The sequence below is a fragment of the Drosophila innubila genome, assembly GCF_004354385.1.
Source record: "Drosophila innubila isolate TH190305 chromosome 2R unlocalized genomic scaffold, UK_Dinn_1.0 1_C_2R, whole genome shotgun sequence".
NCBI classification, from domain to species: domain Eukaryota; kingdom Metazoa; phylum Arthropoda; class Insecta; order Diptera; family Drosophilidae; genus Drosophila; species Drosophila innubila.
This window is the reverse complement of record NW_022995374.1, coordinates 13,946,723-13,961,903: the sequence shown is the minus strand read 5'-3', so window position 1 is coordinate 13,961,903 and position 15,181 is coordinate 13,946,723. Positions and strand designations below refer to the sequence as shown.

Genomic DNA, 15,181 nt, shown 5'->3' with positions numbered 1-15,181 from the left:
AAAATGGCGCAAATAAATATTTATTTATAAAAATTATATATTGCTACTCTTAAAGCTGCCAATCTCCCCGATGTGTGTAGATTCTCTTAATTATTGCAATCTAAAGATGACATATACATCGTTTACCATTTCATTGGCATACCAAGTAAAAAACGAACAAAACGCTTTGTTAATAAAAAACTTTATAATTGTTTATATCTACACATAATGTTTTTATAGCAGAGAGTAAAAAAGATGTTTCATATTTCATCATCTGGTGTTTAGTCCCAGTAAATTATTGGTAGTACAGCTCCAGATTCATGCCATCGTGAATCTCATCTGCAAGTGTTGAAAGATTTTAGAAATGATTGCCAGAACATAATTCAATTGCTTGTACTCACAGTCAGATAGACGAATGGGATCCTTGTAGATTGTGTACCACTTTTTCAGAACAATCTTCTCGTGCTTTGTTCCTGTCTGAGCCGCAATCAGTTTCTTGAGGTCGCCAATGGTGTCGTCGGGATTGCACTTGACGCGCACCTGCATTGTCAATATTCGTCGTTGTTAATTGATCACTCATAATCTGAATTACATTACCTTTTTGCCCAGACGATCGTTGCAAGTTATTTCAATCATTGTTTTGAGTATTTTATTTTCACCGTTCGATGCAACAACAATAATTACAATTCGATTGCCGCATGCCGACGATATCAAATTTATCGATACATAGCGTTTCAGGGCTGTCGTCTTAATTTGCTTGCAAAAAAGCACACAAACAAAATAAACAGCAAACACTCTCACTAATAATCTCGAAAAGTGTCGAAAAATGTCTATGATTCCATTCTTTCCAAATCTGAAGCCATCGGTGGCTAATAGATTTTGGTTTGACATGGCCAATGACGATGAGGTACAGACAAAGCGCTATGAGGATGAGCGCAGGAATTGGGTATGTCTGATATACAGTATGTCAAGCAATTGTTTTGACAAAGAAGTAAAAAACACACAAGTGGAATAAAATATCTTTACGTTGGTTTATTATTTGCTTCTTATTTCTATATTATAAATGGTTCTAAGTGCAAGTTTTAAATATCAATAATTTTTGAAAATAATCAAATTACTTGGCACACTGTATGTAACATGGGTAAAGATTGATTTATGTAATTTACAATCCTTTGTAGCGCGAATCGCTGAAAACTGCCGCCACAGATTTGCAGCCACTTGGCAAGGTACTGACTATGCCCGGCATTGAAACCGACGACGAGGATGGTAAGTGATGAACCCTCGAAAAATCAATATATATAAATAATAAATATTAATTTTTATACAGCGAACGATGATAGTGAGGACACGGACAGCCATGACGAGGAGGATGATGAGACCAATGATCGTGTTATTCCAGTTACACAGGATTTCTATTCAGCCGATGACATCCAAATGAATGATGAGACATCGCCAACAGCTCCATAAAGAAACGCATTTCATAGTTACACCATTTAGTTAATTACTTTTTGCGACTACAAAGTTCCCTTTACAAACTGTAATAACAAATTGTCGTTTACTTTAAGCTTAAATAAATTATAAACATAATAAGCAAAAATGTTGGTTATCTACTGTTGCCAGAGGCAATCTGAACTGGGAGTCAAGGGAGCGGATTCACAAACAAAGAGTGTGATAGGTTAACAAATTCTCTACTTGTGCAGCGCTGCCGTCTCCAATTTGGGTTCTGGCTTCGAAGCCAGGCCAGAAAGCAGTTTCTTGATTTCGGCGATGGCACGTCCTGGATTCAGACCCTTGGGACAGGTGCGTGTGCAGTTCATGATGGTGTGACAACGATAAACGCTGAACGGATCCTTCAACTTGCTCAGACGCTCCACGGTGTTCTCGTCACGGGAGTCAATGATCCAGCGATAGGCCTGCATCAACACAGCCGGGCCCAGATACTTCTCGGCATTCCACCAGTACGAGGGGCACGATGTGGAGCAGCAAGCGCACATGATGCACTCGTAGAGACCGTCCAACTTGGAGCGATCCTCGACAGACTGCAAGTACTGTGCCTTGCCCTTCTTCTCACCAGCTTCGTTCCTAAAAAAGTGCAGGATTAAAGCCAAGTTCAAGCCCATTCAAAACCCATGATTACTTACTTGCGCTGCAGCCAGGGCTGAATATTTTTGTACTGCTGGTAGAAGTTGTTCATGTCCGGAACCAGATCGCGCACCACATACATATGTGGCAAGGGATACACCTTCAATGGCTTCGAGCTGGTCGCATCGATCTTGCTGATGCACGCCAAGGTGTTGATGCCACCAATGTTCATGGAGCAGGAGCCACAGATACCCTCGCGACACGAGCGACGAAATGTCAGCGTGGGATCCATCTCATTCTTGATCTTGATGAGAGCATCCAACACCATGGGACCGCATTCACGCATGTTAACCTCATAGGTCTGCATGTAGGGCTTCTCGCCGGCATTGTCGGGACTCCAGCGATAGATCTCAAACTTCTTGATCTGCGGTTCCAATTCCTCCTTTGGCTTCGCCTGCTGTTCCACCTGAGTTGTGTTGCTAATAGCACGCAGCTGCAAAATTACACAAATTATTTAATTGCTTCTCTTTTCGAATCACGTTATGCCAATTTTGTCTCTTTGCCAATGCAAAAACGTTTACATAATCGCCAGTGGCAATATTCTTGCAACGTATTTAAGTGGAATTTTATCGCTAATTATCTTGTTTTACTAATATTTTCGCTTAATCTTATATAATGAGACTGTCCAAAAGAGTCAACATACCACACCCCTCCCCCTCAGAGCAGGAGACAACTTTTGCTAATGCTACTTGCTCACCTGGTGACGTGCCGCCAAGGAGCTGGCGCGGCTCAACACTTGTCTGGCTTCGTTGACCAACATTTTTCACTGTTAATTGCGTGTAAATTGAAACGACACTGCGTTTGCAATTGTTAAGTGTTTTAAATCAAACAAATCGTTGTTTTTTTCCGTCAGGAAAATTCAAGTTGCACACGAAGAGCTGTGTGACAGAGTTGCCACCTTATCGTTATCGATGACCACTTATTGGCACGCTGAAAATCAATTCCAAAAAACCTTTTACTAGATCGCAAGGACCTATTAAAATTAAATAATTAAAAAAGTTATATATTATTATCACAATATATATGCAAATAAATAACCTTTTTAAATATTATCGACCTAAAATGTTTATCTAAATTGAGCTGTCTGGCAACGCTAGTACTAAATTATCGATAGAGCAGACTCTGGATAGTCAAACAGCTGATGGATAGAGTGACCATCTTCGGCAGTTTCGTTTCAAATTTTTTTACAATAACAACGCAAGAATAATAAATATTTGATAAGATAATCGTCATTTAATAATGTGTTTAGATTTGACTAACTGTTTCCACTGCCCCCTCGTGGGTTTGTTGCATGTTCTTTTTTTCATCGTTGCTTGGCAGAGCACTTATTTCAGCACCAGGTGTATTTCCATTGCTTAAAACTCTTTGTTGAGGAGGTTGATTAGGTGAATATGTGCTAAAATTATAGTTAAATTATAACGATTGACTATATTATTTAAGTAAGAAAACTTACCTAGGCGTTGCCGTCAACTGCACAGTGACTTGGCTATAAAATGAGATTATATAAGAGATTCAACAGAGTTTTTGTAAACTTACCTTGAGGTTGGATGAGGATAGACATTAGGCTGATAGCTTGGAGGTGGATATTGTACTACGGGAACTCCCCCTTGTGTATAATGCGTAACTGGAACTCCAGCTTGTGTATAATGTGTGACTGGAACGCCAGCTGGTGTATAGTGGGTGACAGGAACACCTGGTCGTTGGTAGTGAGTTTGGGGAATCCCAACAGGTGCAACAACACGGGCTGAGGAAACAAGGAGAAATATTTCATATTAATAAAGAGTTAAAATCTATTTAGATAATAATTACTCACTGCCACTGTCGTTGATGATATAGCCCACATTTTGGTTCCCCATTCGTCGCCTTTTCATAACCACCACAGCGGAAATTACAAAAAATATTGTAAAACCAATCGAAATACCTATTATAAAGCCAATCATTTTAAATGTTTTATGAAAATGCTTAGCAAAACAAAAGCTTCAATTGAAGTGCCAAAATAAACTGAGCAATTGGCTGTCTCTACAATCGCTTGGGGTTAGTTCCTTCATGTCTAATCAATTGACAATATGGATAAAGATAACAGCTGATAACTCTCTATTCGGTCGAATTGTATAGCTGATAGCAATAACAAAAGCTAAGAAATTAGTCATAAGTACTTTACAGCAGAGTTGTTGTCCAATTAAAGTAGAGAAGTACATATTAGTTTATTCAGTTTAAGCTGATTAAAGTAATTAAACTATCATATTGATAGCTTATATTTACATATATTCTCTAGAATTCCTTTCAAAATGTAAAGATTCCGAAAAAAAGGAATGGACCCATTGCATAAATTTAAATACAGATTGAATTTAGAGGTCGAATTATTATCAAACTAACATTTTGCTTAAAAATCGGTTGATCTCGGTAATTACAAGAGCTAGATTTATGCAATTTGGTTATCAAATAGTTCAACCAATAATACAAATTCAGCAATTTCTTTAATGATCCCTTAGATATAACTGAGTTAATGCTAATTAATTGCAAACTTTTAATTGAGCGTAGACCATTAAAAGCAACGCAGTCAACTGCATTGTTGTAAATATTGTCCGAAGTAGAAAAGAAAATAGAAATAGCTAAGAAAGCACCGCAGTTTTAATGGCACTTGCCAAGTGTCCACAAACTATAATATAAAACTTTTTAAATGTCATTTATGCAGTGATGCCAAGAACAAGAAGGCAACAAGACTTTGTCAATTGCTCATTGACCTTTTGTTGTTGCAAGTACATAATATACTTATAAAGTATATGGCACATTCTTTATTTAGGAAAGTGAGAGCTAAAGTTTGAGTCTCATTCTCACCTAGGCAATGGGAATGCTAACAACAGAATGGAAATAAAAACCTCAGCGAGAGGAAAAGTTGAAAAGTCCGTCGAGCGCTTTATGAGTCCGAACTGAGCCGAAAAAAAAGTTTTTCAATGTTAAAGCAAACAGAGCATCGCATAAAAGTTGAGGTTGAAAATAAATTGAGGGTGTTTCTCAACTGCCAGCTCGCATTAAAGGCAAATATATGTATAAACAATGCAAAAACTTAAATAAAACGTTCAGGGGGAAAACCCAGGTGAGGTCGTTCCCTCAGCACACTCAGAGGTTTGTTTACAGACGAGGAAAAGAAACACACACACTGAGAAAATGGCAACAAAATGCTATAAGAATTGCCATAACAAAAGGCTAAAGTTCTAGGCTGTAGAGCTAAAAGAGGAATTGGGAGGAGAGGGATGGGGGACTATGGGACTATTGTTGTAAATGATTGTGATTGAAATTTGAGGCGTTTTTAGTGCATGCAAATGACGTCAATGAATAGCGCTAGGTAATTAACGGAGCGTGCCAAAGTGCCTTTAAACTTTCAGCTCACAAATCGTCACAAATAATAACAAGGCCTAAAAGCAGGCTAACATTTTGCTACGAGTGGCCACTTGGTCCACAAAAGTTGACAAAATCCATACAAAATGTACAAAAAGCGAATCAAATGAATAGGCCCTTAGATGTTTAGACGTTTAGATTTGCCAAATTGAGCGAACCACTTGATAAATGTTTGTGGTGCGTCAAATACACATTTTCATCAGGCAACCACCCATCGATCCCTCCGCTCCCCAACTCTCTTAGTCTCTCTGCTGTGCTGTCTATCTATAACAGTTTTGCGTGTGCCATTTCAGACATGACGCATGCACACACAGATACTTTTCGATATGTGTACGTGTATGCGTATGTGTAAGTCGCATTTAGATAGACATACGTAACAGCTTGAATAAGTTTCTCTGTCTATCAATAGACACAGGCGTCACACAAATAGCATTTAGATTTCAGCCCCAACTGTTCAACAATATTGCCAAAGTTTTTTTTTTGTGTATTAAAATGACTTCCATAAAGCGTCATTTCCCTGGGGTGCCATAAATCGCCAAGTACACATATGTATATATTTACGCACATACATATTCATAGACAGTCGGTAGACAAGAACGGGGCCATGTTATTCAATATCCTGAATTATTTATGCTCGCTTAGAGGCTGAGGGTCAAATGTTGTAAACATCTATTGATGATGGCTCATTATGTTTGTCTATCTGTTATTTAATATAGCATTCAAACAGCACCACTTTGCTCTACTCAAACACAACATTATACACGCTCATTTAGTGTTTGTCAATTGGTCACAAATTGTTTACAAATTATTACGCATACGACGCATGGGCTGCTAGAAAACTTTTGATGTTTACTGTTGAAAATCACATTGGTGTAAGTGGGCATTAAGCTGACAGCTTAATTGATTATAGCTCAATGACACTGGCTGCAAGTAGCTTAGCACTTGAAAGTACACCTGTAAAAGCACTTAAAAGCTTCTAAGCTAGCATTGCAAATTAACTAAGCTGCTTGAGAAACAAGTGTCACTTCCGTAAATGGATCAGTCTGAAAGCACTTTAAAGCTTCAAGTGAGATTAAGTGCAAGACGTGAAAGTAATTAGTCTCCTTGATAGTAAAAATCTCGATTAACTTCTTGCAAATAGAAAAGTCTACTAAGCACATTAAAGCAGAGTAAATTTCTTAGCTTTATTAACTCATGAGGTGGAAAGTTGTCAAGTTCCTCAAGAATCTTCTATCTTTTGTTATCTGAGAAGACTTGAGAGCTTCATGCTTCATTTAAAGCTGAAATTAGTCGTGAAAAAGCTGTCTAGCTGTGTCAGCTCATGTCATTGCCACATTTTAAAGCTCTGGCCTATTTGTGAGACGACAGATGTGCTTCTCATAAATGCCAGTGAGTGTAAAATCTTGTTGTAATTTCAACAAGACAGTTTTATGTGCGCTCTTCTCCTGTTTGATGTTCATTTTCATTACTTGCCTTCAAGTGCATCAAATTTTATGTCGCAGCAACGAAACGAAGCGAAAAATAAAAATAAAAGAGCTTAAAGAGCTAGGGGCAAAAATTTTAAAGCCAAGCGATAAATGTAAAAGAAATTACCAAACGCGGCGCTTGGGAAATTTCGCACCTGTATTTGTGTGGATGTCTTCAGTTTCAGCTGACAGCAATAAGCAAAAAAAAAAAATAGCAAACAATTGTGTCAGCTGTGTGTATCTGTGTGTAAAATCGTTGAGCTTGTTTTTAATTTCAATCAACTTACGGTTGACAGGCGAGTGTAATTCCAAGGCTTTCTTTCTTCCGGCGTATTCCCTACTCCGAACAACTGTGAAACTATTTATCAACCTGATGGCGTCAACTTGTCGCCAAGTCACGCCGCATGTCTTCAGACTTCTGTCTCTTCGCAACGACTACAACAATAAGAACACACAGTTGTCAGTTAGTAAAGGACAAACAAGTTATCAAAAGCGCATCAGACGAAGGAAGCGGCCCAAGAGGCCGAATACTTTGGTCACGCACTGTGCTCGGATAGCAACACGTACAAAACTCAATACTTGACTCCTTTGCAGGACACGAACGGCATAAATGAAGCTATACAGTCCACAAAACCAAATGATTTCAACTTTAATCTCATACTCAGATATGATAGAAGATAGGCAACAAAAAGTTGGAACTACTTAAATATGCTTGGAATTTGCATAATATCTGGCCTGTCTGTCTCTGAGAAGACAGAACAATGCATAAGGAACTCTGCCCCGAGCGTCCTTTGTGTCTTACCTTCGCCAACGCTTTACAAATAACCGTTTAAAGGACCCGACTCGACACGACTCGACTCGACTCCGATTGCGTTTGTGCCTCTGACTCTGGCAGGCTTAGCTTGGCTTAACTTTAGTTGCAGGTTGCTCTATAAAAGCAGCTTACAACTCAATTTCGTAACAAGTTTTGTGCTTAAACTTTAATTTTGTGAGCTTCACAATCCTCATATGGATTTTTATAACTGTGAGCCCAAAGGCATAAAAGGGTTCAATTAATATTGTGTTTGGATGAGGCATTTCTCTCCTAATATTTCACTTCAACTTAGCAATTCCAGAAAACTTGATGCACAAGAGAATTTTCAAATTAAATTCTTAGTATTAGCAATTTAGACTTTGCTCGTAAAATTAATGTTGCATATTAGACTAGATTTTTATGTTTATCGAATAACTGAAAAAAGAATTTTAAACAGCTTCCCACTAATTATCTTAACTACAGCTCGTAACTTATTTATGAATATGAGAACATTCATTTCAATTACTATTAGAGCCATGACAATCATTTAGAGATGATGTGTCGTAAAAGCTTTTTATATCAGCAACATTTTTATGGCACATTTTTAGCACCATTTCGAGCTTCCTACGAGTGAGATATGTTAGCTTGTATCTATCTCTCTTTCTCTGTTTTTCTTCACACTGGGGACAGTAAATTATTCAAATTAATTTACATATTTTAGCTAGAAAGTTTTCATTAAATTCTCATAAATAAATGAGGCAATAAGTAGGTCATGAAGATACGCAAAATACTCACATTTGGCCAGAAAACGTCAACTTAGCTTATGCAAATACTTGCATGGGCCAAAAGTAAACTAACCTTGAATACATATTATATACAATATATATATATATATATAATTGGGACAGGCCAGTAACAAATATTTGCACATTTAACGGCCTTTGGCGTCCTTGATTAAATCGCCAAACAAGACAAAGCACAACATCACTGAGATTTGAGCGATAAACATACACAAGGTCGAGGGCCAATTGATAAGTTAATTGATTTCGGGTCAACTCCACAATTGCTATCGATAGTTTTGATTGATGATAAATTCCTTAAAAAATAAAGAGAGTGAATCTCAATTGGAATTCTAATAAATAAACAAGCCAAGTGTAGTTTTTAACAGTAAAACGAGAAGTCGGTAATTAAATCTATAAGCCAATATTTAATCGATAAATTGTATCACTTCTATAATCGAAATCTATAATCTAGTATAAAAATTGAATTGATAATTATTTCTAGAATCGATCAAAATGTATCGAATAAATGTAATCGATAACTGGAATTTTTTAAGCAATCGATCAGAAAGTGAAAATAGTACAAAATGAGATCCAAGCAATCTAATGTTACTTATTTTGCAGAAATTGTGTGAAGCAACATATGAATCGACCCTCGCATGTGTATTTACTCATGTGACATGGCTGGCCGGGCTAATCAAACAGTTGCCAACAAAGCAGTTAAGCAAGACCAACACAAGGCGCCCACCCAATAAGCTATGTAAATAGCAAAGAAGAAGCAACAACAGCAACAAAAACAACAAAAAGCAGGAACAACAACAGTAATAATGGCAGTGGCACAAATGGTAGCAGGAAAATCACAGTTATGCCATGCACAAGTCGATGGCGTGGCTTTATGTAGGCAGCTGAATCTTCCTTCTGGAAGAGGAGTCTTAATGCGATTTTCATGCGAATGCGATAAGCGTCGCATAAACGCAATAAGCTGCAAATAATCAGCAGCAAGACAAGAAATCTACACAGACTACACAGACACACATACACACACACACACACACACACACACACACACACACACACACACAGACAGGCACCTGCCTGAAGTGGCCGTAAAAGTTGGGCGCAATTGCGTCTCGCACGCAGAAAAGTATGCTACGTTTTTCTTTTTTTTTGTTGACTTGAATCGCGTCGAGTTGAACAGGGCTTTAATGGCAACGCTTCAGTTGTTGTGGGGTGGTTTAGTCACTAGCTGCGAGGTCGTTTATTAAAGCGTTGACTTCTCGCTATTTATGCAAATGTATGTAAAGTGTTGAAGCGATGCCAAACAATTTAGCAGAAACCCCAAATGAAGTGAGAAATATAAAATTAAAAGCCGAGCATCTTCTTGCTTTTCATTTAAGCATTGTCAGTGAATCAAAGGCTCACAAAAAACAGCCTGTCCGGCTAAACAAGCTAAAACAAAGTGAAAACCGAAAAAAAAGAGAAAAGGTAAAGCCTGTTATGAGGAGACTAAAGGTAAACAAAATGTAAATTGCTTTGCTGGTTTCCTCTCTTTTTTGGCCAATGCCAATAGCTGATAACGTGCAATGCACCCGATTTGAATGGTTTTTCGGCTCATTCGTTGTGTGCTTGTGTATTTTTTTTTTATGCGCAGTCGAAAAACCCATTAAAGACACCATCGAACGCTATTGAACCTGCCAGCAGAATTTGGCTTTTACCGAAATTAGTATGGGAGCCAGGTGGCGTATACGCAATTTATTTTCAACAGCGCAATTAAATTTTGAGTGGCTTTTTTATGCGCTTAATGAATCAATATTTAAATTTGAAAATATTTGAATATTCTTCAATCTGCAGCTCAACACAAATCCTTTTGCAAATCAAATGTAAATAAACGCAATGCTTTTCAGTCATTTGAATTAGCCAAAAGTTGGTTTAGGGAGGGGGCGTTTGCTTAATGAGCTCAGTGAAATGTGTTTTAAAATTAACTTCTGGCTAGCAACAACCACGTTGTCTGGCTGTGTCCTGCCTCAGATTTGTTGTTGTCCTTGGCTGGCAGCTGTTGCTCAGCGAGCGACATGCTTATAATTGCGCATACAATTTGGCAAGCAGCTTAAGATGGCTAAAAAGCAAAAGCAGCAAAGGGTTTGTCTTAGCTGACAGAGACAGAGACAGAGAGATATATAGAGAGAGAGAGAGAGAGAGGGGAAGGAAATGGGAGCAAGACAGAGACAAAGACTGACGATTACTTCAATAATTAAGGCACTCGAAAATCAGAATCCAGCTGCAAAGCAAGACTCCCAAGAGACAGATAGAAAAGACGACACTAAGAGACAGAGAAAGAGAGAGAGAGAGAGAGAGAAATTGCCTGATACAAAAGACAATGTTAGCTTAGCCAGGCATGAAATTCATCATAACCTCATGCATTCACACACACACACACACACGCAGAGGGGAAAGAGAGAGCGGAGGCATGTGGCATGCCACTTCGCGATGGGGGAAATGTCGTCATCTGCATGCGGCAAACTGCAAACGATGCGTCGCCTGTCGCTTCTCATTTTTGTTTGCCAAAGAACAGAGAGAGGGGCTTAGTTGGAGGCAGGAGATCCATATAGGAGGAGGAGACAACTGGGGGTCATTTTATGGCCGCCTGCGACACTTGACACTGTTGACAGCAGCAAATGTTGCTACTAAAAAACTAATTTCTCGCTCTGTTGCGCATAATTTTATGCAATTGTTTTTAGATTGAATTTAAAATAACTGAAAGTTGAAAAAATGTCTGTTTATTCCATGAACCTTAATTGCATTAGCAATTTTTTGGTTGCCACAGTTGAGCGTATGAGTATCGCAGTTAATTACATAATTTTGCACTTGTTTATAACTTCTAATAATTATTCTTGCCTGTGCCCAGGCGTTGGCTAGACAACATGTCGTATGCGTTATGCTTATATAATTAATTTCATTAAATAATAGCGAGAAACAATTCAATAAACACGCACATCACCTTGAGCTGGTTAAAGCTTGAAAGAATATGCGCAAAAGTTTGTGGAATCAATACTTTAAATTGAAATGTAGCCATCATTCATCATAATTTTCCAATTCGTGGAAGCAAAAACAATTTACATATTTGTCAAAAAAAATAGCTTGTATTTAAGGTTTATCTCGCAATAGAAAGCAATAAATTTGGGGCATACTTTCAGAAAGTACTTAAACAATATGCCAAGTATTTGGCAGAAAAGAGCCCAACTAAAGCATGCTAAATTCCTTTTGAAAGTACCTACCTAAAAATTGTATTCTGGCATTAAAAATTCCAAATTCAGCTACACTAGAATTTAATAATTTTAATATAGTCGTGCTTTAAAGTTTCATATATATTACGCTGCGCTGTTCTTGACATTTAATGTGAATTTTTAATATACAGCTGACAGTTTCAATTCGGCAAATATGACGTAAATATTCATTTGATATGCAAAATAAAAATGTTTTTTTTTAAATTAATTGTTAAACTTGAATTTTGAGAGACATTTTTGGTTTTTTTTTTAATAAAATTTTTAATAATTTTAATAAAAGTATGCAATTAAAGAATGCCAACTTTTCAGTTAATATTCTTGGGTGGGTTGGAGGTTTCATATGTGTTTTAAAATTTAAATATATATGTTTCATTGTATTGTTGTTGTTTATGTGTACTTGACGTGAACAATGCTTAAATTTAATACTCATATACACAGACTTTGTTGGGCGTTCGATTACTGCAGGGCATTTATCAGCCATTTTATGGTTAAATCAAATTACTTTGCCATAATTTGCACAGATATATATTAAGGCTCGATTTAATAGGTAATTTGCGTTAAACGATGATTGAATAAGCATTAATGCAACGCGCATTGACTTAAGTGTTTGGACCAACCCACACACACACACATACACATACACATCTACACATATAAAGCCTGTTTAAATGACATCAACTGGCAATCATGGCTTGAACACGTGCCTTGCCAACTGACTCATCGATCGAACACTTGACTCTCTGCTGTCGTGGACTGTCTTTTCACCTGGACACGTACAACAACTGCATCAGCTTAACAACAACAACAGCAGGAGCAATAACAACAACAACTTAAACTAACGTCATTTTGTGTGCTAATGGCCAGTTGTACAGGAAATGCCATTAGCACAGTTTTCACGACAAGAAAATGCATTAACGTGGCTCGGAAGTTGGCTTAGAACGCTAGACGTTGTTGCTGGGACACGGTCAGTTACCAAACATTATTAAGACCTTATGACAGCGTCGCCTACACACAGCTACAAAGTTTATTAGAAGCACATTTATCATAATTAACGCCAGTCAAGGGAATATCATCATCTATGGCCATGATGATCCCCAACATGCATGCAAGCCTCAACAACAACAACAACAACAATAGCAACAAAATCCTGATGAAATTCAACAGGCAAAGTACGAGTAAAAGCCCATTAAATGCCTGGAATTTCATTGTTAAAGCTGCCGAAATACCAACGACATTGCCAGTGTCTAGTGGGCCAAAAACGACGACGACAGCTCATAAAAAAGTGCTGGGAGAAAGGACAACGGGACAGGCCTACGACTGTCAAGTAGGAAAATGGGAAAGGAAATGAGAGAAATAAGAGAAAATAAAAACAAGACAGACAGTTTACCTTTGACACGTGGAATATTTGATATGCTTACGGAGCTTTGAATTTAAATGGCAACTAAATGCTCCTATGAGAGCTGCATGATATAATGGACCGATTTTAACCATATTTGGTCAAGATGTATAAGACAGCATACCGTGTATATTTGGTGAAATTGGTTAACATATTTTTAAAAACAAAAAGGAATCTCTCAATTTATTACGTTACACATTTCTGGACAAAATTATAATACCCTCAGCTAGAGTATAACGAGGAATTTATACGCAGAGTAGCGGCAAATGATTCATGCGGAAGTAAAGGCACTCGTGAGTGTTGTAAATATTGCTGCAGCGACCACAGCGACAATTTTTACACTCACATTATTCACATTCCCATTCACATTCACAATCGCACCTTGGGCCTTTGGGCAGTTTCCTTAAAAGCTGGCGGCAACTTTTGCTTGATGGATCAAAGCAAACTGACCATACAAAAGATACAATTTCCTTAAGTTGTTGTTGTTGTTGTTACTCTCCCTGTTGTTGTTGTTGTTGTTATTATTGTGCATATTTTAATTGACACTTTGATTGTTTCGCAGCGCGATTTCATTTTCATGTGCAATTCACGCATGCGACTGACTGACAGCAGGCTGAGAGATATGACAGGGGGAGAGCGGGGGGAGCAGTGTGTCTGAAAATAGGGGATAGGGGGGATACCAAAGGGGGTGGCAGGTAGAATAGCAACTGTTGAAGTGCTGCGCCATTGCGTCGACTCACCAAATGAGCGCTCAACAGTTTGTTGCACAGCAGCAGCCAGAGAAAACTACAGCGAATAAAAAGCGGGAGAGAGAGAAGAAAGGGAGAGAGCGAGGGCGAAAGCGTGAGAGGCAAAACTGATGTGGCAGCAACATGTTGCGAATTAGAATTTAGCAAGTTTCTATAGTGGAAATAAAATAAATAATTCAAATTAAATTAAAAATATTAGAGAATTGAATAGAAATTATTTTTATCAAGCTTGAAAAAAATATTGAAGCCATATTTTATATTTTGAGTGCTAGTAGTCCATATTTAATTTCTAATAAATATGAAATCATCTTAAATTAAATTCCTTTACATAAATTCAATTTAGATACCTTTAAAATAAAATGCATCTCTTTAGCGGTAAGTTTTTATTATGTGTCAACAAAATGAGTTTCAAACCACTGTCAAACTTGTTGCTAAAAACGCGCCAAAATATGAAGAAAAACACATACAAAAAAAAACCTAAAATGCGCACCGCAACCGTCAACACTGCAGTCATCGCAATGAGTAATTTTCACCACCGAAAACAGAGTCCAACCGCCAGCCAACCACCCGCACCACACCTGAACCACACAACACAAATAGGTAGCCCAGCTGTCAGCGGAGAAAAAACTCACCTGTTAGGCGCAGGATGCCTGGCCAGAAGCAGCTTCTAGCTGCCGAATTGATGGTGAATTGAGCAGCTCGGCAATTTGGCAGCTCGGCAACTTGGCTCGCCTCTCGGCCAAAACAGTTGCGACGCGACTAATAAACGTAACGGACGTGCGAGCGCTGCCAAAAAAAAAACAACAAACTAAAAATTTCTGAAATAATATAAAGAAATTAAAAAAATTATTACAAAAAAAAAAATTAATAAATGGTTTTTAATATTCAGTGAAATAAAAATCGAAATAATTTAAATAATAAATTTTCGAAACGCGTGCCGATATTTCATTTGTGTCGAGTTCTCAGTTCGTCGTCAACTCTTGAACACAACGAACGTGCGATATATTTTTTGAATCAAGACAGTGTTTTCAAATAAATAAATTCGGTAAACAATCTAGTTACAATATTTAGTAAAATACATAGTTATTGCTATGCTCTAATGAAAGCTGTATATAATAATTGCATTCTATTTTCAACAATAATTCCAAATATTAACCATTTTGCACGCACTTTCTATGCATTATCCAAAATAAT

General features: G+C 37.6%; 5 protein-coding genes across 5 annotated transcripts in view; 2 read left to right on the top strand and 3 right to left on the bottom strand.

Annotated features, from left to right (window-relative positions):
• Positions 1-165: 165 nt before the first annotated feature.
• On the bottom strand, positions 166-715 carry LOC117785632 (ubiquitin-like protein 5). The gene is made up of 3 exons (XM_034623739.1): positions 577-715; positions 381-519; positions 166-318 (listed from the first exon to the last, which is right to left on the bottom strand). The coding sequence occupies exons 1-3, from the start codon at positions 613-615 to the stop codon at positions 275-277; spliced, it is 222 nt and encodes a 73-aa protein (XP_034479630.1). The 5' UTR covers positions 616-715; the 3' UTR covers positions 166-274.
• Positions 716-722: 7 nt separating this feature from the next.
• Positions 723-1,576, top strand: LOC117785631 (anaphase-promoting complex subunit 15). The gene is made up of 3 exons (XM_034623738.1): positions 723-925; positions 1,158-1,245; positions 1,307-1,576. The coding sequence occupies exons 1-3, from the start codon at positions 806-808 to the stop codon at positions 1,444-1,446; spliced, it is 348 nt and encodes a 115-aa protein (XP_034479629.1). The 5' UTR covers positions 723-805; the 3' UTR covers positions 1,447-1,576.
• On the bottom strand, positions 1,456-3,014 carry LOC117785629 (succinate dehydrogenase [ubiquinone] iron-sulfur subunit, mitochondrial). The gene is made up of 3 exons (XM_034623736.1): positions 2,819-3,014; positions 2,121-2,554; positions 1,456-2,061 (listed from the first exon to the last, which is right to left on the bottom strand). Exons 1-3 carry the CDS (start codon positions 2,879-2,881, stop codon positions 1,668-1,670), a joined length of 891 nt encoding a protein of 296 aa, XP_034479627.1. The 5' UTR covers positions 2,882-3,014; the 3' UTR covers positions 1,456-1,667.
• Positions 3,015-3,330: 316 nt separating this feature from the next.
• On the bottom strand, positions 3,331-4,125 carry LOC117785630 (MAGE-like protein 2). Its single transcript, XM_034623737.1, has 4 exons — positions 3,935-4,125; positions 3,658-3,865; positions 3,575-3,607; positions 3,331-3,517 (listed from the first exon to the last, which is right to left on the bottom strand). Exons 1-4 carry the CDS (start codon positions 4,059-4,061, stop codon positions 3,367-3,369), a joined length of 519 nt encoding a protein of 172 aa, XP_034479628.1. The 5' UTR covers positions 4,062-4,125; the 3' UTR covers positions 3,331-3,366.
• Positions 4,126-14,702: 10,577 nt separating this feature from the next.
• Positions 14,703-15,181, top strand: part of LOC117785621 (rap guanine nucleotide exchange factor 4) — a 55,337-nt gene continuing 54,858 nt past the window's right edge. Inside the window, exon 1 of the mRNA XM_034623724.1 lies at positions 14,703-15,032. The gene's annotated coding sequence lies outside the window, so the exon portion shown is untranslated. The remainder of the gene's footprint in view (positions 15,033-15,181) is intronic.

Bases quoted from the DNA above. Each gene is read 5' to 3' on its own strand.
- LOC117785631 (XM_034623738.1), top strand. From the start codon at position 806: ATGTCTATGATTCCATTCTTTCCAAATCTGAAGCCATCGGTGGCTAAT. The intron at 926-1,157 runs GTATGTCTGATA...AATCCTTTGTAG, and splicing joins AGGATGAGCGCAGGAATTGG to CGCGAATCGCTGAAAACTGC. The intron at 1,246-1,306 runs GTAAGTGATGAA...ATTTTTATACAG, and splicing joins TGAAACCGACGACGAGGATG to CGAACGATGATAGTGAGGAC.
- LOC117785629 (XM_034623736.1), bottom strand. From the start codon at position 2,881: ATGTTGGTCAACGAAGCCAGACAAGTGTTGAGCCGCGCCAGCTCCTTG. The intron at 2,555-2,818 runs GTGAGCAAGTAG...GTAATTTTGCAG, and splicing joins CCTTGGCGGCACGTCACCAG to CTGCGTGCTATTAGCAACAC. The intron at 2,062-2,120 runs GTAAGTAATCAT...GCACTTTTTTAG, and splicing joins CAGCCCTGGCTGCAGCGCAA to GAACGAAGCTGGTGAGAAGA.
- LOC117785632 (XM_034623739.1), bottom strand. From the start codon at position 615: ATGATTGAAATAACTTGCAACGATCGTCTGGGCAAAAAG. The intron at 520-576 runs GTAATGTAATTC...TTGACAATGCAG, and splicing joins ACGATCGTCTGGGCAAAAAG to GTGCGCGTCAAGTGCAATCC. The intron at 319-380 runs GTGAGTACAAGC...CAACACTTGCAG, and splicing joins TCCCATTCGTCTATCTGACT to ATGAGATTCACGATGGCATG.
- LOC117785630 (XM_034623737.1), bottom strand. From the start codon at position 4,061: ATGATTGGCTTTATAATAGGTATTTCGATTGGTTTTACAATATTTTTT. The intron at 3,866-3,934 runs GTGAGTAATTAT...TTGTTTCCTCAG, and splicing joins TATCATCAACGACAGTGGCA to CCCGTGTTGTTGCACCTGTT. The intron at 3,608-3,657 runs GTAAGTTTACAA...CTCATTTTATAG, and splicing joins TATCCTCATCCAACCTCAAG to CCAAGTCACTGTGCAGTTGA.